Source organism: Podarcis filfolensis (genome assembly GCF_964270895.1).
Source record: "Podarcis filfolensis genome assembly, chromosome: 2".
In the NCBI taxonomy this organism is placed as follows: Eukaryota; Metazoa; Chordata; class Lepidosauria; order Squamata; family Lacertidae; genus Podarcis; species Podarcis filfolensis.
The window spans coordinates 82,766,145-82,789,644 of record NC_139605.1 but is presented as its reverse complement, the minus strand read 5'-3'; the positions used below and the strand labels follow the sequence as shown (position 1 = coordinate 82,789,644).

At 42.5% G+C, this 23,500-nt stretch overlaps 1 protein-coding gene across 1 annotated transcript in view; it reads right to left on the bottom strand.

Annotated features, from left to right (window-relative positions):
- DNAH9 (dynein axonemal heavy chain 9) overlaps nucleotides 1-23,500 on the bottom strand; it is a 188,131-nt gene that overhangs the window by 86,165 nt on the left and 78,466 nt on the right. Inside the window, exons 40-48 of the mRNA XM_083597636.1 lie at nucleotides 23,140-23,242; nucleotides 20,742-20,981; nucleotides 14,080-14,241; nucleotides 13,483-13,679; nucleotides 10,399-10,561; nucleotides 9,324-9,447; nucleotides 7,106-7,248; nucleotides 5,495-5,656; nucleotides 5,037-5,270 (exon numbers count right to left, since the gene is read on the bottom strand). Of these exons, the coding sequence (XP_083453762.1) occupies nucleotides 5,037-5,270; nucleotides 5,495-5,656; nucleotides 7,106-7,248; nucleotides 9,324-9,447; nucleotides 10,399-10,561; nucleotides 13,483-13,679; nucleotides 14,080-14,241; nucleotides 20,742-20,981; nucleotides 23,140-23,242 (1,528 nt within the window). The remainder of the gene's footprint in view (nucleotides 1-5,036; nucleotides 5,271-5,494; nucleotides 5,657-7,105; nucleotides 7,249-9,323; nucleotides 9,448-10,398; nucleotides 10,562-13,482; nucleotides 13,680-14,079; nucleotides 14,242-20,741; nucleotides 20,982-23,139; nucleotides 23,243-23,500) is intronic.

The window sequence follows — 23,500 nt, the reverse complement described above, 5'->3', positions numbered from 1 at the left end:
AGCTCTTCCTTGAGCCCCCTTCATGTGCGGTTGGTGATGCACTTTCTGTCGTTGGAGAAAAGATGGGATGTGGCACAATGGCCGAAGAAGACACACAAAACAATCTCTTTGGAGATGTGTTTTTTTAAGGATGTAGAACTAGTTTCCACATGCTGTGACAGCCATACTGCTTTCAATGAACAACTCTTCGCAGGCCCTGCGACAGCACCAGCTTCAATTCCTTTATAAGAACACTACAGCGCTATACAGAACAAACGTTCTTTTTATTTAACCAGCAAGGGTAAGCTCTGGAGCTCCAGGGTAAACCTTTGCCTGTGGGAAAAGGCAGACATATAATTGGTCTGGGATTCCATGCCATTTCCAGCACTGGTTTTAAACACCCTGTAATCGCCCTAAAGTAAGTGGCAGGCATTTTGTGTAAGCTCTGAATAGAGCCCTGTCCTTTGTATATGCCTTTGCAGAACAGCTAATCCATTTTCATCTCCCGTTGTTCTGCTGGAGGAAGCAAAATTACCCTTAGCTTACTTGGGGGTGAATAAGCACTTTGGTCAGCAAAACTCAGTGGCAAGTTTGGCTCATTTAAAATTCTTTGGAGATGTGGGGAAATTGAAGGAAGAGAGATTTGGGGGTTTGGGGGGGGGCTGCTTTTAGATATGGCTTAGAGCCTTCAGCCTATGATAAGTAATTGCATGCTGGATACATGTATGAATAGAAAGTTTATCGGGTTTTAAGTGCTCCGATGAGGCAACCAAGGGATTGACTTGTCAGCTCTACACAACCCTTATAATAGCTATATAAAGGGAGAGGATAGAAATGCAATCCACTGGCTCTCATTGTAAGATGCAATGGCATTTCCAGACAAAGCCTTCTTTAAAAAAATGCAGAGTATACAACAGTAATTGAAGGTTAAAGATTTGACATATTTTTGAAAGGAACTAAAAAAAAGCCCAAGAAAGGCTCCAAAGTATTAAGAACCAGGGTTGTATTTGAAAGCCAGGAAAATGCAACAAAGCAGAATAATTGTCCCTGTGTATAGATCCTCTGACAAAGGAAGGGAAACTGTTTTTAAAGCAGAAAAAGCTTCATCACTCATGAAAAGCAAACACTGAAACCTTAATACTTAACCCTAAACTAAGCATTCCATGCAAAAATGTGTGGTGATGATGTTATTCCAGTGGGCAACGTTTGTGTGTGGAGACACAGCAGTGGAAGGGGCATGTACACTTTCACACCCATCATGTCTTTGTTCCATATTGCTTCCTTCAATGTCATTTCCCCCATGGGGCTTCCAATGCATTTTTGTCCTTGTAAACACACATTTGGTGCGGGGTGGGGGGGAGAGGGAGATATGAAACAGTGAAATAATGGGTGGGAATGTACAAATGCCCCCACTTCACTCCCAAATACTGCCAACACAAAGCAGCTTTTCTTGTTTTAAGAGCACCATCAAGCAAATACTTGTAATGTGAAGTTTGGGCATCTGAACCATGTCATTAATACCAAACCAATCTGAGGTGGGGAAAGTGTAAGTTGAGATGCTAAAATCTGCACTGGCGGCCATAATATTGGGCTAGTATTTGAGCTGAAAACTTAATGTAGGTTTCAATGAAGTATTAGATCTTTATTTTGAAGATGAAGGAGAAAACAAACCCCACATGTTCTGGCCTTAAAACTCTTCCATGAAGTCATATACATATTGGTTTGTTTAGTCCTTGCTTTTATTATGTATTTTGTGTTTTTATCTTGTGAACCACACTGAGACCTACAAATGAAGGGGTATACAAATTTAATAAATAAATAAATAAATAAATAATAGAATAACAATGACTGACAAATCACAAGATGGCTAACAGGGGGCATCAACTGAGGGAAGGTATGAGAAATCTTAGTTTCTTTTATGTGAATAGGATTATCTTTTCAACCCGGTCATCAATGGTTGCAAGAGTGTTTAAAAGAAGAAAGAGTGTTTGTTTGTTTTTTCTTCTGGGCTTATACGATTCCACATAAGACGGTCAGTAAAGGCCCTTCCAGAGACATTGTGGAGGATATGGCTAACAAACAAAGCAATATATGGCAATATAGTGGAGGGTAATCATGACCAGACAAGTGGTACAACTTTGGTATGCTTCTTACCCTCTGTGTTGGCCCACAGGGTTGAGCTAACAAGCTCAGAGCAACCCAACTTGCCTCCACACAGCTCTTCAACCCTGAAAATTAAGGCCTGACCAATCCACGTGCTTTGTTTTCCCCTCAACTGAGAAGGGGGAAGATGTGTTTTCTCTGAGGGAACCTTAGATGGATTTGTGGATATTGACGGAAAGGAGAACAAAGCAAGCCAGATACAAGCAAGGCCAGCGCTACATAATTCCCAGGGGGACAGAAGGTAAAAATCCTGCACAAAAAGTAGGAGCATTAAGAACAGAGAGGATTCCTAGCAGGCTCCCAGCAGGCTCTTTTAATCCGATTACCTGTGCCAGGGGTTTCAGGACTACTACATTCACTGCATCAGAAAGGTCAGCAATTAATTGCTACAGCAGGAGAGACTCAAGTCTGGAATTCAATGAAACCTTTTTTAAAAAACAAAAGAAATGCTAACAGGTTGCCTCAGGGCAGGCATAGGAAGCTAAATGGAATGCAATTCCCTTCTCAGAGGGAGAAGAGTTCTGAAAATAAAATGGTTGCCCGAAAGCTTCTCATTCCCTGCATGTACTGGCAATACTGTACCGTGAAGATCAGGGAAGCCAGGGCTTTTTTTCAGGGGGAGCTCACAGGAACTCAGTTCCAGCACTTCTCAAGTGGGCACCATTGCCATTCTAAGAAAAGACACTAACTGATGTGGAAATATGGAGAACTAAATTTAAGATTGGGGAAAATGAGAAACAGAGAGAAACCAAAATTGACAGTTTCATAATTTTTTGTGGACTGGAGTCCACTTCATGAGATACATGATAAAACAACGCAGCTCTAAAAGATTCACAAAGTGGGGGTGGAATAACCACTGAGAATAGATTTCTGGGTGCACATAGGACTTACAGGGCTCACAGCTGCTTGAGATATTTTCTCTGGCAGCCTGCCCCCAGCCCTTGGCATTTTCAGTATGCCAGCAGATGTTTGTCATTTTGCACGAGTGAACAAGTGTGCGGGTACAAAAAGTAACATGTGAACCTGGGCTTGCGGTTCACCCCCCACAAAAAAAATACAACTGGTAAGCCAAGAACAAACCTTGGTTGTAGAAAAAGTAACTGATCATGTCAAATTAGAGGGATAAATATTAAGAAGTCCTTCTTTGTCAATGGTGTTTCCATGCGCTGCTCTGGTTCGCCAGAAGTGACTTAGTCATGCTGGCCACATGACCTGGAAGCTGTACGCCGGCTCCCTCGGCCAATAAAGCGAGATGAGCGCCGCAACCCCAGAGTCGGCCACGACTGGACCTAATGGCCAGGGGTCCCCTTTACCTTTACCTTTTACCTTTTTACTAAATTTGTAACTCATTGAGGTGGCTCACTCTCCTTCCCCCATCTTGCCAGATTCACATTATCCTCTGTGGTCTGATATGATACTCTAGTCGCTTGCTCAATTTCATATACATTGGTTTATGTAGGTTTTATCCAAATGTAATGTTCGCAGTACAGTACTCGCCTCTACTTTGCAATGTGTCTCACTTGTACCAATGTTTTCTTTTTATAATGTTATGATTTATATGTCATGGAATACAATATTCTATTGGGGGAGAAACTTTCAATAAATGTCTATTGCAAAAGGAAAAAGAACCAACTTTGAACTCGATAGTTTGTCTGAAGTGAGGCAAACCAAGAGGCTGACTATGCATGGAACTCTAAGGTAAACCACAGCTTAGCTTCCAGCAGTACCAGAAGAGGACCAAAACATCCACAATTTATTGCTTTGTGTACACACATGCTTAACTTGTTCATGCTTAGCCATGGTTTAGCTTAGTGCTAGATGCAAACTGGGTTTTAATATCTTCCTTCTTCAAGGAGCATAGCAGTTGCTTCAGTAAAAAGAACAAGACGATGTAGAGCAGGAATTGAATTCACCCTACATTCTGGCACAGCTCCAGTTTTTTAATCAGCCCACAAGCCCATCCACCTCATTATCTGATCTGTGAAAGCAGCAGGGTGCAGTGCTTCTGGGAGGAAAGCACTCGGCTTGACAATGGCAGGGGTGAGGCAAACTGCCCTGTTAATGTATCACACACACACCCCAAATTCATTACAGATAGCAAACAACAATTTATATAAATCCAATTTATAAATGTAAGGCTGAAGGTAGTCCTCTTTGCACACACTAACAGGCAAACAGCAGTCTAAGATACACAGTAATAGTAATACAGAAAAGACCCACACAACTGACCCCGCACATATATTTTTCGCTCCATAAGACGTACCTGAGCATAAGACGCACCTATTTTTTAGAGGGGGAATGCAAGAAAAAAAATATTCTTTAAAGAGAGCACTGAGCAGAGCCTATATGCACCCCAGGCTCTGCTCAGCGCTCCCTTTCACGAGCCGCGTGGAACGTGTGTGCGGCGCTTGCAGGCTTTTCCCCGAGGAGGGAGGAGGGCAGCCCATCACTCCTCAGGAAAAGCCCCCAAGAGCCACACACACGCTCCGTGCGGCTCTTTAAAGGGAGCGTGGCTCTTGGGGGCTTTTCCGGGAGGTGGGGGAAGGGACTGAGGGACTAAGCCAGAAGCTAAAACAGCAAGAGGGAGCGCTGCGCAGTGATCCCTCTTGCTGTTCTGGCTTCTGGGATAGCAGCACAGCCTCCATTCGCTCCATAAGACGCACACACATTTCCCCTTACTTTGTAGGAGGGGAAAAGTGCGTCTTATAGAGCAAAAAATACGGCAATTGTTTCTTTCATATGTGCTTCTAAAGGGTACAGGATGCCATAATGGAGAAGAAAGTTGTGTGTGTGTGTGTGTGTGTGTGTGTGTGTGTGTGTAGATAGATAGATATTATTTTCATCTCCGACCTTTACAATATTGCATTACTTTGCATCTACTTAGGCCTCCTCACCTGTGCAGATGTGCTGCTAAGCTTCTGCAGGCCGTTCTCTAGCCGCTCCATTTTTGCTGTCAGTTCTTTCTCCTTTTTAAGCAGCAAATTCTGATAGAGCTTAATCTGTTCCAAGAATGACTTGGGGGTGGTGTAGTTATAACGGCGTTCATTACTCAGGTAGGAACGGGACATTTCATTAACGCTGGTGTGCACATAAGCCATGAACTTGCTTATGGATTCCTTCACTGAAGTCTAAAAATAAGATGGAAGAGGAAATATTTTGAGCCAGATGGCTAAATGCCCCATGAAAAGGCCTGAAATAATATAGCAGCTTAGTTACCAAGCCTCACAACTACAGGAATGACATTCCAGAAGTTGGGCTTTGCGTGTGTTATCTTCTCAAGGACCTCCTTGGGTTTTGAATCTCAGTAAAGGAAAGAAGTTATGTGGGAAGCAGTCCTCAAATAATTGCTTACCTCAATAGTTTCTGTCCCTTGCAAGAAGCGCAGGCTGACTGACTCCAGAGCTTCTCGGGGCCACTCATGGAACCAATCTATTGCTGTACAGTTAACAATGGCTGGGAACTTCCGACTACGAACTCTCAGCTTGTTCCCCACTGGGGAAAAGCAAAGAGCAACCTGAAGGAACAGAAAACAGATGCTGAGAAACTGAGAAAGCAAGATTTGAAGGAGTAGGACTTGCAGCCATTTTGTGTTCAGTATTTGGTTGTAAAATGGTGACATTTGCTTTAGACCAGCCATGTCCAAAGTGGGTTTCGGGGGCCTAATCCTTTGGTTGGCCCTTTGGTCAGCCCTCACAGCACTTCACTTCATCAAATCTGGCCCTCTCAGGCTCAGAGGAAGGTTAAAAACACAGGAGGAAGTTTTTGCTCAGGATGTTGTGCACAGGAAATTCAAAAGTTCAGTCTAGAGACAAGGTAGTTAAGTGGAGAAAGAAATTTAATCAGAAAAACTTTTTAACCAATTGTATATAACTAATTTCGTACAGATGACAATCTAGAAAATGTAGAAACAAAAATGTGAAGAGCTGCAAGAGAGGGAAAGGGCCGAAATGCTTTAAGAGAGCCCAAGTCTATAATAGATACAGCTGGATGTGTTGATCTCTGTTTACTTTTTATTTGCTCTCTTGGGTATCTACTCAAGCTGCAAAATTTTATTTCCCCAACCAAAAAAAACTTTAAAAACTTGTTGCCTTACTAGAACCATAAGTAAAATCATTGATGGGGGGCGGTTTAACTGAGAGTGAATTGCCATACCACTCTACCCAGTATAGGAGGTAGGTAACAAAAGGTTAAAGGACTATTTAGCAGAGGCAAACTGAGGGAAAGGTGTCAACCGGGGGGCAGCAATACACTTATCAAGTAGGGAAGGATTTGTTTGACTGGTTTGATTGCCTCCCTTCTCTCACACAGTGCAGGCTACAGTCCATGCCAGTGCAAGTAGATAAATAGGTATCACTGAAGTGGGAAGGTAAGCAGAGTTTCCATGCACTCTGGCACTCGGCACGGTCCTCCATGTGTGAGAAGCAGTCTGTCTGTGGACAAATGCCGGCTCCTTCAGCCTGAAAAGCGAGATGAGCACCGCACCCCATAGTCGCCTTTGACTGGACTTAACCATCCTGGGGTCCTTCACCTTTTTTACCTTTACCATACACCACACAAAAACGTTCCAGTGGTACGGCTTGTCCTTACGGCTTTCAAGCCATGCCAGAAGCTGACTTACAGCAAGTTCCAAAAAATGCATGGCACAGAACCACAGTTCAGAAACAGAAGGCACACTCATCTAAGGGCTTTGCCACACAGTCATTCCCCTCCCCCACCCCGCAAATACATGTGTGGTTCTTACTCGTGTTTTAGGTAGGATCCGGACAATTTCCCTTGATTTAATGTTTCTGTTGCAGGGATATTACATTTTCTTAGCACTCAAATGTGAATACATTTGGGAGGAAATTGCTTAGTAAATTTATTGCAGAAAACCAGCCAACAGAAATAGCTGTCGGAAGCACAAGATCCTTTATTTTTCAAAGCATCAGCAGATGACTGGTCCTTGGGGACCACACAGTCCTACCTTGAGCTGCCGTCTCACTCTATCAATAAAGAATTTCCAACAGGCCTCCCTGGTGTCCATCAATCCTTGGGCTTTTACTTCATTTCTCATATTACTAATGATATTTTCAACTTCATCATCAGGAAAAAGATCAGGAATTTCTCCTGGAAACAAAGAAGTAATTTTACCCATTGTGATCTTTGCATCATTGGTAAAATGAATTCTGCACAGAGCAGAACATCTTCACACTGCTGTTGAGTGGGAAGGAGTCCAAAGCAAACAGTTATAACCATACTAACAAGCCCACTTGATTTCGTCTCAATGGGCCTCTAGGTAAGCCCACAGGGACTAACCTTGCAGCTGAATTATTTCTACAGTAGGTATTTGATAAAATAGAAAGAGTACACCAAGAAGCACCTTGGGGCTGTTAGCACATCTCCCCAGATAAAGAAATAAAGCAAAGGAACAGAATAAACAGTGAGGTGCAAACTGAAAATCAGCATTACAGAAAGAGCCATTTGTCATCATTCCACATCCCGGATGTAAATCGTTTCTTGCTGCCAAGGCAGAAACATCACCACCCAAAGTTACCACTACGCCTATATACCAAACAGGCACCAAAGAGGCTATGTTTGTATTCTGACATTATGGAAAAGAGCACTTTGGGCTCATGAGCTCTCTGGTGTGGCCAACGGTGAAGACTGGGGCCCTTTGCTTCCATTATCAGCTAACCCCAGTGAAGGAGAGTCTACAACCTCCCAAGGGAATCCATTGCACTGTCAAATAGTTCTTACTATCAGAAAGTTCTTTCTGAAGTTTAATAGGAATATGAATGTTTTAGAAAGATAAAAGGATATACAGGCCTGGTATATCCTGAATCAAGAACTTTTGTGCATGAGGGAATCAAGCCGGGATCACAAATCACAGTCTGAGGTTGGCCATTTTGCCAAACTAACCACTCTTTGTCCGGATTCAGACATAATGAATAATCTTCCTCATGGCTGTGCCAGAGAGGACGCACCATGTGAGAACCAGGCCTGTATATCCTTTTATCTTTCTAAAACATTCATATTCCTATTAAACTTCAGAAAGAACTTTCTGATAGTAAGAACTATTTGACAGTGCAATGGATTCCCTTGGGAGGTTGTAGACTCTCCTTCACTGGGGGGGGGGTGCTAAGCAGAGGTTGGATGGCCATCTGTCATGGATGCTTTAGTTGAGATTCCTGCATTGCAGGGGGTTGGACTAGATGACCCTCTGGGTACCTTCCAATTCTCCAGTTCTAGGATTCTACATCAGGCAACTTACAACAATTAAAATCACAACAAAACAAACATATCACAACAGCAATATCACAAACCAAGCAACAGTAAAGCACAATAAAATTCTTAAAACACAGCTCAACATGTTGATAAAAGATAAAAACAGGAAGATGAGAGGGGGAAAGAATACATGCAGCATGCAAAGTCAGTAGGGGAGTAAAAATCTTCAGGGTTGTTGTTTGAGTTAAAATAGCAAGAAAAATGCTATTGCTGTCTGAAAGGAATGGGCCGTATGTTTAGGGACATAACAAAAACCCAGTCACCAGCTGATCTAAGCTGATCTGAGTGAGTCTTGAATTATAATCATGGCATCTACCATGGATGGCCTTCTCCAGGGTTTTATCTAAATAAGTCATCTCATTAACATAAGGACTTCCACTTGCACAACAGAACTTCCCCTCCATCTCCGCCCCCCCCTCCAATCTGCTCTGTGGTTTCCCCCCAACTCTATAGAGCAGATTGGAAGGGGAACAAGGAGAGGATAAAGAGGGGACAGCCTGATGAGGAAGCAGAAGATCTTATGGTAAAAGGATGAGTTAAGTGGATGCAACTCATTGTGCTCACATTCCAATAGTTTACTTCCAGGTTAGTAGGTAGCATTGTGAACGTGTGTGCGCATGTGTGCGCACCCGCATGAAAGATGGATTCTGAAATAGGAACAGGAAATCTGTGGCCTTCTAGATACTGTCCGACTCCAACTCCTTTTAGCTGGAGTCTGCATGGCCAATGATCAGGGATGATACGAGTCATAGTCCAACACATCCAGAGGGCTCCCTCGTTCCTGCTATAAAGAAAACTGTTCCTTGGAATAAAATTGCAGCTGGATCCAATTTATGTGTGTTCTCTGGAAAACATTTCACAATTTTGATTTGCTCTTGCTTTGTCTGCCTAAATATTCAAATTGCCAAGATCCATACCTGAAGCAAGCAAGTCATTTACCAAAACTAAAAACTTCTCGTCGGCCACTTGAGCGTCCGTCATGAGGAAGACGGTACCAACATTCTTTAGACCTGCTGTAATGTACTGTGCTGCCAGGTCTGCCTGCAGATACAAGAAAGGAAAAGGCATGTATATTGAAGCACCAAAAATTCGGCTATCTGCTATGAGGTGAAATTCCAACCATGCTGATGACTAAATTCAGAATTCAACCAAATATGCTGGTATGCCTGCAGAATAAATTGCATACATTTTTAACGACATTGCAGATCCTACTGAGTATTGTTGTACACACATGAAACTGTGGGAAGGAAATATATAACCTCACATTTTATCCCAAGATGCATAATATCAAAGCTCAGCATTATTGTCTGAGTCACAATAGTCATTAAAGTCTCCTTGCAAAGCTTTATTAGAAGATCAATAACTGGACAACACCACTACTCTGAATATTCACGTCTTCCTTATACACTCCTCTACAACACTGGTATTTAAAGAAAAAAATAAATGTATAATTAAAATTCTCTTGTCATTCCATCTGCCATTCTATGACGAACTTTCTTTGATGACTGATCTTTCTTAAAACAGATTCAAATGTTCAGCAAGGATTTGTAGTTCTGCCCATGAGAAAGTGAGTATAGGGTGAATGCTTATTTAAATGTACACTGAAATTAAAAGCTCTCTACAAATGGAAGGTTTCCAGCCTAGGAACCTGATTAGGTTAGGAATAGGCAGGGAGAACTCAATTTAGGAACACTTTCAAACTAAAACTCTTCACATGCACTCTGAGGCAGCACGGTTATATGGACCTTTATGTAACTTTGGATCAACTCTTATTGTCTTGAAACTACTGAAGTTATATCACTGGGTGGGATTCAACTAATGAGTCCCATCAGCCGAAGCCCTGTGCAAGAACATCTCCTTGTGAAACAGGGCTTTCAGCATAAGTGTTTCTTTTGCACAGAGCAATTTAAAACACATTAAATTCTGAACAGAGTCTTATTCTAAGCTAACAGATAAACTTAAGTTTCACCCCCACTTTTATGAGCTGCTCACCTTCAGGTCAGGAATCCCATAGCCTTTCCTCAAGGTGATTTGGAAGACCTCCAGTGAGCTAATGAAAGCTGCCAATCTCGTCAGGCTCTGCTTGCCACTTCCTCCCACACCAACCAGTAGCGCATTACCTCTGGGAGATTCCAGGATACGATTGATACGGCAGCTAAATAGGACGGTACACAACCACTTTGCATTAAAGTGTTTTTCCTCTGTAGTACATTTCAGTATATGGCATTAGGGGTATCTCCTGTTATACTCAGAACTAGGTTCAAAATTTCAACCCATTATGACACATGAATAGAAACACCAGTAAATCTATACCCTCTTATTAGCATTCTGAGTCCTCTTTCATCACTTTTTCTGCCTCTTAAATGGGATTTATGTGCCTTTGCACCTCTCCAGCATGGACTGAACCTAACTGCGTTTTTTGGAAACACAGCTATAACGATCTATGTAATCTAGTATGCTAATAAGCAGTTCAATTGCTAGTGCCTTTGGTTTACATATCTTGTGGAATCTGAAACTTAATGAAACCAGAGTTCTTGCATAATGAACTTATCATGATTCTGGAACCAGCAGGAAGGCAGCGCAGAAGAGATACTTCCTGAGAGGTAGGAACTACCCACTAATCTCAAGCAGGTACTAACCCATCTAGGAATTTTCTCCTAGGTGCAAGAGGAGAACGTATCATCTATATCCCCTTGCAAGCAAATCATTGCCATTCAGGCTAATGTCTCTGGACTATAATAGTTTAGGGTTTGAACACCGTAATAATCCATGATTAACTGAAAAAGAAGCAAAGCTTTCCATTTTCACCTCCTCTTAGCCACACTGGAGGAGGAGAGGGGAGTATCTGAGACCAGGCTTGTGCATGCACCCCAAATCACTGGGTGACAGAATAGGGAGCTACATTTGTTCATAGGCATGGAGGTGTGTTGCTGTATCGGTACATTCTAAGTATGATGTGATGCGGCCCATGAAGTACAATCTGACCTTGAAGGACATTGTTCTCTACACTGTCCTTGCATTTTGCTGCCTTATAGTCACTACAACTCCTTGGTACATAGTAAACGTACCACAAAGAAATCATCACTTTCATTCATTTGGATTACACCGTCATTCTTGTAGTGCATGGCACCGATGATGTCTGGCTGCCTGCATACAAAGCCATTTGTTTTGCCTGGAGACGTGAACAAACCTTGACAAAGCCCAGCAATTATTAAAGTTATGAGCTTGCAAAGGAAGGGCTCAAAACCCTTTAGTGGTTAGTGAAGATGGATTTCAGCTTCTGAGCTACTGATTCAGCTATTAAAACTTAACTTCACTTCTTGTATGTCTAACGTTCAATTCATACCTGCTAAGGGTAAAGGAGGTGTTTATTTATAACCCAGCTATCTGCCAAGGCACTCAAGGCTGCATTTATATGAGAGCTGATATGCAAAAACAAAAGCAACAAATGCAAGCAATAAAGCCAAATATCATAAAATAGATTGTGCTCTCTACAGAAAAGGAAATAAAATCAAGTACAGTAAGAACAAGAAGGTGTTGGAGATTTAAAGAAAGGCATTCATATTAAAAGCCTATTTTCAAAGCGGCTAACAATGATCTTTATTTCTCTTGAAAACTTTTGCAGGAATGGATTTTGACGGGTCTCCTTAGACAAGGAATGTCAGAGGCCTGGAGCAGCCATCAAAAAGGACCAGCATTGGGTCCCCACAGACCAGTCTAAATAAATGAATAACCTCTCATGATGAGGGAGCCATAATATAACAAGGGTCTGATCTGCAAATCTTTTGTGGGCAAGTTTACAGGAGAAGACTTTTCCGGCTGTCCCGGACCTGGAATAAGCAGCAGAGGCCAAATCACTTGGCTGATTTTATAATCACCTCCTTCAATCCAAGCAACATTTCATCTGTTAGGAAGCCGGTCATGTGGCCTATGCCTTCTGCCATTCAATGCAAAAAGAAGCAGCTAATAGCATGCAGCATGAGATGGCAAATTCATCATTTTATATGGTTCATTTGTGCAAGTACCAGTAGCTTCTGCTACCCTTTTTTTTTTTTTTTTGCCAAGGCTAAAAGATAATAATAATAATAATTTATTTGTACCCCGCCCATCTGGGTGGGTTTCCCCAGCCACTCTAGGCGGATTCCCATGAAAGGGGTCACGTGACTCTGACCTCAGTCACAACTTTCTGCTCTTCAAGGAAGAACAAGAACCCTTCACTGTCATCTAAGGCCAGGCTACAACCGGGGTGGGGGGGGAACAGGACGGGTCTGGCACCTGTCTGTAACATGCAGGGAGGCTCTGTGAGCGAACGTGGCAGCTTTCCTTTTACAAGCCTGACACACAACATCACTGCGGGTGCCTGCCTTTGTGCACTGAACACCAGGTCCTAGTACAGCCTGGTCGGCACAAAACTACTCAAGATAAAATGCTCTCTAGTAACCAAATGGAATAAAAGCACTGTGGCATGCAGAGCCACTACGATTGTATTAAACATCAAGGCCCTCTGGTGCGGGAAATAAAAGGATGCTACACTCCCCAGCACACAAAGGAGGCGAGCAGCAAGTTTTGTATGCATTGTTCGCTTTTGTGACAGTGATTGAATTTGTTGCCTGGAGTTGCAGAAACAGTTAGACTGCCCCTCCCGCCCCTTTCTAATGAAAGAAATATCATTTTGTAACAGCTGGGAGAGATGGGGTGTGTGTGTGATCTGGCGTTCTGAAGCACATGCATTTGGGGCAGTCTCAGCATCCTTCCTTCTCGAACAACTAAAATCAAAGCCCATAGGCAACGGGAAAACCACTCACTGCAAGTATCAAACCACCCTCAACAAATATATTTATAAGTGTATTTTTCTTATCCTGCTGTTTATATAATGTGGCCTTCCTGAAGCCCCAGATTGACAAGCAATAACATTTTAGTATCCGTTGTCCAAACAAAGAACTTGAATATTGTTTTTCAAAAGCCTTTGTCCACCCGTCTCCCCACCACTTTGAGGTGGGCTTGCAGACACACCACCATGCCCATCCCCAAGCGAGAGAAAGCTCACAAGCACTCCAAAAAAAACATCCCCCTTACACATGGCACATGGCATCTTCAAACAGCACCAGGTTCATAGTAGAGTTGACCTCGTTGTGATTCTCTAAGGCTTCCACCAGAATCTGATTCAGTGATTCCCAGCTCTGAACAGGCATGTACTTGGGCTCTCCAATGCCTTTTACAAAATGGCAAAACATGTTCATCTTCCTAGCCTGTTCCAAGGTGTCCTCTATTTCCTAATGAGAAAGAACAAAGAAACACAATGTTCGGTTTCAGAAAAGATGAAACCCATCCAAATCCACCTAAACAAAAAAACAAATAGAAATGCACGATCTGTTGCCTGTTGAGGGGGGGAGGGAAATAAAAAAATAAAAATAATAGGCTTATGACCAAGCTCTCACCCCAACCCCCGGCTTTCAGACACAGCACAGTTCACCTCCCTTTTACATTTCAGTGTAAGGGTCCATTTTGTGTGATGGTTACTTGGATACAGAGACACTCAAATAACATGACGCTTATCCAGGTCAAAGATTCTGTTCCCACGATGGAGGAGAAAACAGGCATACCACCCTCTTCATCACTCCACATATGACTTTTGCTTCAGGTAAGTGACTGAAATGGGCCTGCATCACTTACATCGTAGAACTTCTTCACCGTCTCTGTCTGCAGTTTATCAAAGAGGACAAAGTCCTTTTCATCAACCATCTTATCCCGGTAAACACGACTGGATTCATGCAAGTACAGCTTTACTAAGTCATGGGGAGCCTTCAAACACTCAGGAGTTGAAAACAGAATACCCTGGAAGCAAAGAGATGCATATGATCATTTTTGGCACGGATGCAGAGCTGCAGGTCTAGCTGTGAAAGCAAAGTGAGAGATTCAAATGGCAGCTTGTGCAATTGCCGTGTTCGGGAAAGTGTCAGTCCCACTTTATTCCATGCAACGAGGTTCTTGTTTTGCGTGACACAGGCTACCTCGCAACCCCTTCCTATCATTTCAGGCTGAGTTCTGTGGATGCTAGCCTACTTACAACTAAAATCACAAAGCAACACATGCACAAGATCTGTGTGCTAAAAGGAACAAACACTTCCCCATGCCACTGCCATCTTTCTTGATCAATTAGACTTGCTGTTCCACAGACAGTGAAAGAGTGAGGGGGCATGACTCTGAATGCTGCAAGACAACCTGTTTACTGAGCCTTCATCCTGATTTGTTTGCAGTGAAGTTATATAATGTTGATTCAAGCAATTGTTATCCCGCACTTTCTAGTGTGTTTTCCTATCACTTTCCTTACCGCAAAAACTCCAGGGAGGTGGTAAGTTTGTTGGGCAATTGCACCAAATCCACTTTTATTATGCAACCTGAATTTGCTCATTGTAACCTGCTAAATAGCAACAATCTGAAAGCAATCCCAATCATTTGACCCTTCTTATCACAAAAACAAAAGGCATTTTAACTTAAGTGTGCTAAGGGGTAATAAGCCCACATGAAGTGATCTTGTGTGCATACTCTAGCTCAAGTTGCCCCTTAGGAACAAGTTGTAATGAGAACAAAATAAAAAGAGAGAGAGAGAATGTTGTTCCCACAAGAAGAATAGCCCATTTCAAAACCTTAATCTTTCCAGAAGAGAAGATTGACCGTATTCTATTAGATCCACCCCAAACCTAGTCCTATCATGAATTATGCACAGATACAACCTCTGATTTTAGTGGGATTCATGCCCACTAACTCGGTACACCAATTAGGATTACAACAAAAGTATAAAGTTGCAATTAATTGTATTCATTGTTCAGGAACTTCCCAGTGCTGTCCTGATTTAACTTGTAGCAAACAACAAAAATGCAGGCCACACACACTACCTCATACGCAACCATTTCCTGCAGACAATGCCATTCACATTTCTGCAGGACAAAAGCAGCCTGGGAATAAAACTGGATGATTTTTAAAAAACTGACTTTAATCAGGCAGATATTGCCTCAAGAAAACATTAATTTCTGCCAGGTAATTGTGGCATGTTTATGACACCTTCTAAAAATACATACGGAAGTGTCTCTCTCAAATAGAAATCCTTTTTAACGAAGGCCATTAGCAATATCTATGGGTCTGGTGACATTAAATTTAAAAGAAAACCTCTACTGAGTTATTCAGAAATTCTAAGATGCACTTAAAAGTAATTGAAAATGCCTTGCTTCTTTCCAGCTATTCCACATTTTGAGGTTTGAGCACAAATGGACATGCATTCCTTCAACTAAAATGTGGTTAAAAACAACAGCCTGGCAGCCTTACTTTATCTCTCTCTCTCTCTCTCTCTCTCTCTCTCTCTATATATATATATGAAAGAATGTCGTAGCAACTCCAGTTGAAAATAACAAGGATGATTAGATTTCCTTGAGGACAGACCACATCCTTTTTTAGTCTGTAACAAACCAATTTAATGTCCATAGTGTGCCACACACTCAACACAGATATGAATGGCAAGAATAAGAATATCTAGTGAAGAACAGATAACATTTTCTTAACAAATCTACAACTATAGCCAGTATTCTATTTCTTAAAAGAGGTGCCACAAAACTACTCCCTCTGACCTGAAACATTTGCCCTAATCCAAATTATTTTGGGATCAGCTGTAAGGGAAAGACACTCTCAGTATGTTCAGTGGTACTCTGTTCTTTAAGTACACTTTGGAGCTAAGCCCGGCAAAGTTTTGTTTCACCACATCCTGAACACGATACAAATTGGTGTAACACCAATAACAAATTCTACACTCTGTGCCTTCTACTCCTTTCCAGAGATATTTTTATTGCAAACCAAATCCTATCAACCAAGATAAACCTTTACTGCTCTCAACAAAATCCCTTTAAAAAACCCTGCCTGATACATATTTTAGAATAGGTCATTCCAATCTATGCTACACGCAGGGAGTAACCAGTCCTACCCGGGTATTATTATTCTTTAGGAACCAAACAAATATTGTGAATTTTAAATGGATGGTGCAATTTGTAGGTTTAGACTGGAAGTAGGTTTAGACTGGAGAGCCAGTGTGGTGTAGTGGTTAGGAGTGGTAGTCTTGTAATCTGGGGAACCGGGTTCACGTCTCCGCTCCTCCACATGCAGCTGCTGGGTGACCTTGGGCTAGTCACACTTCTCTGAAGTCTCTCAGCCCCACTCACCTCACAGAGTGTTTGTTGTGGGGGAGGAAGGGAAAGGAGAATGTTAGCCGCTTTGAGACTCCTTAAAGGGAGTGAAAGGCGGGATATCAAATCCAAACTCTTCTTCTTCTTCTTCTTCTAGACCCATCACACCAAAAACCAGGTGAAGTCACCACCATCTTGATTCAGGTGCGCTAGTGAAAGTTATTGTGCTTGCTTCCACTTGTAGGACTGGTGATCTGAATATAGCATGATATGGCCAAGCTGCCATTGTACTATTCAATGGTTTTGTTCCTTTCACAGACTTTTTCAGCCTGGCCAAAGAAAAGTTGTCCAGAGTCGCAATCTCACTTAAGTGAGCTTCCAGGGCATTAACATTCCACTGCACATCCTCTCCAGGCGTGAACTAGAGAAACTGATTAAGAGATACAGCTGGGATAAGGCTTCACCAGAGAGTAAACTTCAGCAATAGCTTAGTGAGTGGTATAATAACAATTAGTCCGGGGAGCAATACAATTTGAGCAGTGAAGCTGGGTAATATGGTAATTATGCACAGTAAGAAATATTTTTTGCACTTCCGCTGTGTTTTGGAGCAACATCAAAGAGCAAAGATAGTGCTGAAGTTTTTTACTTCTGCAGAGCAGAGATGCCTCAATACGGACCCCACGTTTTTAAACAAAAGAGAACCACATAGCGTGGATTTGGGCTGTCAAATCTGCTGGAAGCAAGAGCTTCCGGCTTCACCCCATAGATGTTAAGACCTTTAAAAACTTTTTGAAAGCTTCAGCTGGCGCAGAATACAGTAGCCAAGTTATTTTTTTTAAAGAGGTCATCATAAGAAAGGGAAAAACATGGCAGATTAAACAGCTTTAAAATATCACATAGCTGTTAACCGTAGGGCACTCCCTCACAGCAGCAATGACCTTTACAGCTCCATATGGTCTGTATTCCTCAAGCAACACCTTCTCCTGTATGAACCTCTGCTAAGACACCCACATGAGCTTCTGTGCTCACGGAACAGGGCTTTCTCTGTTGCTGCAGGTTGCTCGGGAGCAAACAGGCAAGACTCCAACCTGGCTTCTCTAGGCTTTATTATCCGTACAAACTATTTACAGTGCAGAGCGTCACAAGTCCATGTCTGCTCAGTTGCTAGCAGAATCTGGGAGTGGGCAATCCTTATACCTTCCCCAGAATAACAGCCGTGTGACCCCCAACTTTCTCCTCCCCTTTCTGCGCCGAAGACTACTGCTCAGAATGGGCACTGGCAAAGGGGGACTTGCCTCCCCTCCGCTTTGCTCTGGCTTGGTGTTGAGGCTCTCCCTAGCATCTTCTGATCCTTGCACCCCCTCCCCACTGGAGGTGTGACTTCCCTCCTCGCCAGAGGAAGAACTACTTCGTAAGATCTTCGGAGGCTTCCTGTAACACAACTGCCCTCCCACCTCTCGCCTCTGAGCTGATGGCAGTTCCCTGACACAGCACCACGATGATACACTGTGCTTCTAAGGCCAAGTGCCCTACTCTGTCTTTTTTTACTCTGAAATATCTAAAGACAACCTTCCAGTATCCTCAAACTTTCCTGTTTAATGACTGGTGCAAACTGTGGTCTATATTGTTATTTCTTATGCTTATGCTCAGTTGCTGCTGCTGCTTGACCGTATTGTAAAAGCCATGGTTTTCCCATAGTGATGTATGGAAGCGAAAGTTGAACCATAAAGAAGGCTGATCGCCGAAAAATTGATGCTTTTGAATTATGGTGCTGGAGGAGACTCTTGAGAGTCCCATGGACTGCAAGAAGATCAAACGTATCCATTCTTAAGGAAATCAGCCCTGAGTGCTCACTGGAAGGACAGATCGTGAAGCTGAGGCTCCAATACTTTGGCCACCTCATGAGAAGAGAAGACTCCCTGGAAAAGACCCTGGTGTTGGGAAAGATTGAGGGCACAAGAAGAAGGGGACGACAGAGGATGAGATGGTTAGACAGTGTTCTTGAAGCTACAAACATGAGTCTGACCAAACTGCGGGAGGCAGTGGAAGACAGAAGTGCCTGGCGTGCTCTGGTCCATGGGGTCACGAAGAGTCAGACACGACTAAACAACAACAACATGCTTATGCTCAGTTGCTGCTGCTGCTTGGCCTTGTTTTAATCATTTACACTGCCATTGTCACCCATTGTTTTCTTTATTTTTTAAACAGGAAATGGTATAGAAGTTACATAAATATACCTGTGCTACTACATCATTCGAGAGAAGAAAAAGGGGGAAAGGGATTGTTTTACCGCAACAACATCCTTACAAGCTTGCCTTGCACTGATTTCCATTGTATCATCCAAGTGAGCAATCTGGACAGATGCATAATACAGTGTGCATATGACAAAGTTCTCAATTCAGCACAGTCTTCTATTTCAGATAAGCTGAGATATCAGACCACACACCTGTATCATGGATTTCACCATACCAAGTTTCTTTCATCTTAGATGTCATAGGCAAAGCAGGAGCAGTTTTGTAGCAAAATTTAAAAACAACCATATCAAGTACACAAGAGTCACAGAAAGCAGGAGCATCCATATATTTCACTCTCACTTTATAAATTACCCAAGGACTGTTATTTTATAGGTGTCAAAAATCTGCCAGGAGCAGATTATATATGGGGAAGTCTCACTGACTTCAACAGGGCCAAGAGGACACGAGAATGGCAGGAGCCAAGTTCTATAATAAACTTTCTCAATTCTTTGCTTTTACAAAGAAACATTAATTTTCTCTCTCCTTTTCTCTCTCTCACACATATATATACTGCTGACAATCAGGTGTGCAAAATGCAACACCCATCTGGAAGGTTTCCTTTATGCTCTCAGTGATTTCTGTTCCTGGTAATTTGAAACTTGTCAACTAAAGTAACTAAGTCTGGCTATTTTATCAGATTGGGGATGGTTTCAAGGAGGAGGAGGAACCTTATGCAACCAACTTTGCTCACACACAAACCGTCTTTCAGCTCTTGCCGATAATAATAAATACACAGCGGCCCTTTGATTACTTCACACAAAACGTGCCTGGGACTTTTTGCAATAAAATCCAGCAAACCCTTTTCATACAGGAAATAAGCATAACTTGCTGGTAATTATTCAAAGTAATTATTGTTTAAATTCTGATCTGCCTTAATCGGTTTGTAGCCATCCACAGAGCTGGTGCTGTATGAGAGATATATGGATGTAGCAATTAATTAATACAGAAATATGAGAAAATAATGAACAAATGTATTTATGGGATAGAGCACAAAAGGAAGTCAGTTTACTCATGTGCTTGAACTGAGCAGGCTGCTGACTATCAGTGCTTGGATTTGCATGCATTTTGTGTAACATGCACTTGAATTGTGAACATCTCAAGTAACCTGAAAAACAGCTGTTGTAAGAGCAACCCTCAAGTGTCCTCAATACTGAAAGCCATTAAACACTGAACCACTTGATTTCTTTCCTAAGATAAAGGAGATGTTAAAGGGCCACTACATTTTTGCATTTGCATCAACATTAGCAGTTAAAAGGGAGTTTCTGGTGTCTAACGCCAAGCAAATTGCAAAACAGGAAGCGATAGCCTCAAACCAATTTTAGCATTATGTTCTTTCCAGAATGAAAATGAAAGCCACTTAATGCAACTAGGTAGAAAGACAATCAGAGCTTCTTATGACACAAGCACATTTATTGTTGATTATTTTAAAAAAAAGCCTTCTAGCTTACAGTCTCTGCAACATGACAACAACACAGAAAGCAAAGTGCAGTTTCCAGCATTCTCAGGAAAGGATCGAACAATGCAGCTGAAGGACTGAAAAGTTGGAATAAAGCATAACTGTGTGGCATATAACCAAAACAGTCTGTCTGTGTATATGTGAGCAAAATCCACTTGACAGTCTCCAGTGAGTGAAGTGTCACCTTGGGCCTCTACACACATTTGGGGAAGACAAGACCCCTTTGACCACCGTGTATCCCATTTAATCCTAGGGAGGACAAACAATATCTCATAGCCTCTGCATCAGGCATACATTATATGCTATGGCATGCCATGGTTCTATACAGCATCAACATCACTCCTTTTCATTTCTAATTTCAAAGTTTAATTTAGCTAAGGGAGCACACAGCTCCCAACTGGAAGAGCTACTTACTTGGAAGACATTGGACAAATCTCTCAGGTTGAAGTTGTAATGAAATTTGATAGCTGTTGGCAGGAATGTTGCCGCCACTTTCACGTGCAGGGCAAGAGCCAGACTTATTAACTGCTGTGATGATTTCTGTAAAGCCGCAGAGAAGTTCCCCCGCTTCAGGTGCTGAGTTAGGATGGTGCTGTAAATCGTGGACAGAGCATCTGACCCAGGGAATGAGAGAGCAAACACACTGAAGTGGCGCTGCATAAAGGAAAACACAATACAGACTAGTAGGTATTGCATGTAACAGAAATAGGGTGGGTTTGGGCAGAATCACTTTCACTGGCGCAACTTTTCCCTTGACCTGATAATAGCAAATGCCTGAGAGTTTTCATACACCTGTCTCCAAAGGGAAGAATCATCAATCACACCCAGTGGGCCACAGACAACTACTCAAGTGAAACTCATAAATAAAACACGGATAGAGATGGTGATGCTGGATCATGGGCCCAAGGCCACATGTAGAGCAGTGCTTGACCTATATTGCACACCTCATTCTTCCTAACTCCCAGATGCTGGACACTGGGAAATCTGCCTACCAGGAAAATAATGGCATCACTAGATAATTCTAAGCGAACTTCCTGCTTCAAGACTACTACTACTACAACAACTACTACAAAGGACATGGGTGGTGCTGTAGTCTACACCACTGAGCCTCTTGGGCTTGCTGATCGGAAGGTCGGCAGTTCGAATCCATGTGACAGGATGAGCTCCTGTTGCTCTGTCCCTAGCAGTTCAAAAGCACACCAGTGCACATAGATAAATAGGTACCGCTGCAGCGGGAAGGTAAATGGCATTTCTGTGCACTCTGGCTTCCATCAAAGTGTCCCGTTGCACCAGAAACAGTTTAGTCATGCTGGCCACATGACCCGGAAAGATGTCTGTGGACAAATGCCGGCTCCCTCGGCCTGAAAAGCGAGAGGAGCACCGCACCCCATGGTCGCCTTTGACTGGACTTAACCATCCAGGGGTCCTTTACTACAAGAGGGCAAAGTATTTGACGTGACACTTAAAACAGTAGCAGCACTTGTACTAATAAATAAAGTACTGCTTTAAGAATGTTGAAATCTGCCCCTATCCATTATTACAGAAATCCAAACAACTCTGCAAGATATCTAAGTATATTCCTCCTGTGTTGCAACTTAAGAATAGGGAAGGCTGAGGTTGCAAGACAGTGGCTTTTGCCATAGACCATCTCGGTCTTTGAACAAGGAATTTTCCAGCTAATGCAAGAGGCACTGAACTATGCCAGTTTTCAGGTGCCTTATCCCTCTCCCTAAAATAAAGAAAAATCAAAGTCACACTTTTAAATTATCAAAGTAACAAAAAGGTTAGAAAGGTCCTGTGATTCTTCTTGTAAAGGATATTTGCCAAGCAATTAGCATATAATCCCACTACAACAGGACACCCACTGCAACCTATCACTTGGCTTCCTAGTGTTTGCATGGCAAAAAGCCAATTTCATCTGTGAATTCTACAAGACTCTTCGTACCCAAAAAGCTCCAGCCCTTTCAATATGGGCTTTTTAATCAGGGATATGGGCTAGATAAAAATGCTTGATGAATTATATGTTAGAAAGTAGAAGAAGAAAGTAGAAGCCACTGAAAAAGAAACAATGCTGTTCAAAGTTCCAGCAAAACAAACAGAATTACGTACTCCAGTGTATGCCTTGAAAAGAGTTTGCCACTGTCCTTGGTTCTGAAATATCATTATATTGGAACTGTATTATGAAATCAGATTCCAACACATGGGATGCAATATAAGATTTTCTGATGTTTAAAAACAGCAAAGCACTGATGGGGGTATGAATGGGCTCTACACAGGGAAGTTGGTACTAAAAATAAAATAAAGCTGATCGGAAGGTCAGCAGTTCGAGTCCCCGCGACGGGGTGAGCTCCTGTTGCTTGGTCCCTCCTCCTGCCAACCTAGCAGTTCAAAAGCACATCAAAGTGCAAGTAGATAAAGAGGTACCGTTCCGGCGGGAAGGTAAACGGCGTTTCCGTGCGCTGCTCTGGTTTGCCAGAAGCGGCTTAGTCATTCTGGCCACATGACCCAGAAGCTGTACGCCGGCTCCCTCGGCCAATAAAGTGAGATGAGCACCGCAACCCCAGAGTCATCTGCGACTGGACCTAACGGTCAGGGGTCCCTTTACCTTTTAAGTTCAGTACATCTTACACCCCACTTTCTTCTCATATCCAGAAAACATTGCTAAGTTTTACTTCAAAGTTTTCATTTCTTAAAGTTTGTCTTCAAATGGAGACCATCTAGGACTGCTTGCAAACAAATGAGAGTGTTAATCCTTCCAAAGACTGAGTGAACCCAACAGCGGCTTTCTCCTTGCCAGGTGAACAAGCAATACCTGCAAGCGTGGGTTGATAGTGAAGCTGCCTGCTGTGGGATTCATGCACGACACGTACTGCACATTCATGATCTCCTTCAGGGACAGCTTGTTTCTGTCATACCTTTGCCAGAAGAAGAAAAAAGAAAAGAATGCATCACCCTAATCACATCCTATTAGTGACAAACAAACAGCAGTGTGCCTGCCGGACTTTGCCAAGTCTCAAGCAGCATGTCAGATGTGTACTGGGCACCTGCTGTATCCCAGCTGCTTTCAATTAATATTCCAACAGAGGTTGCACAATATTGGGGAATGAGGCTAGGATTCGCATATGTCTGCATAACATCTAGCACAGCAGGAACTCTATATCGGGGAGAGCATC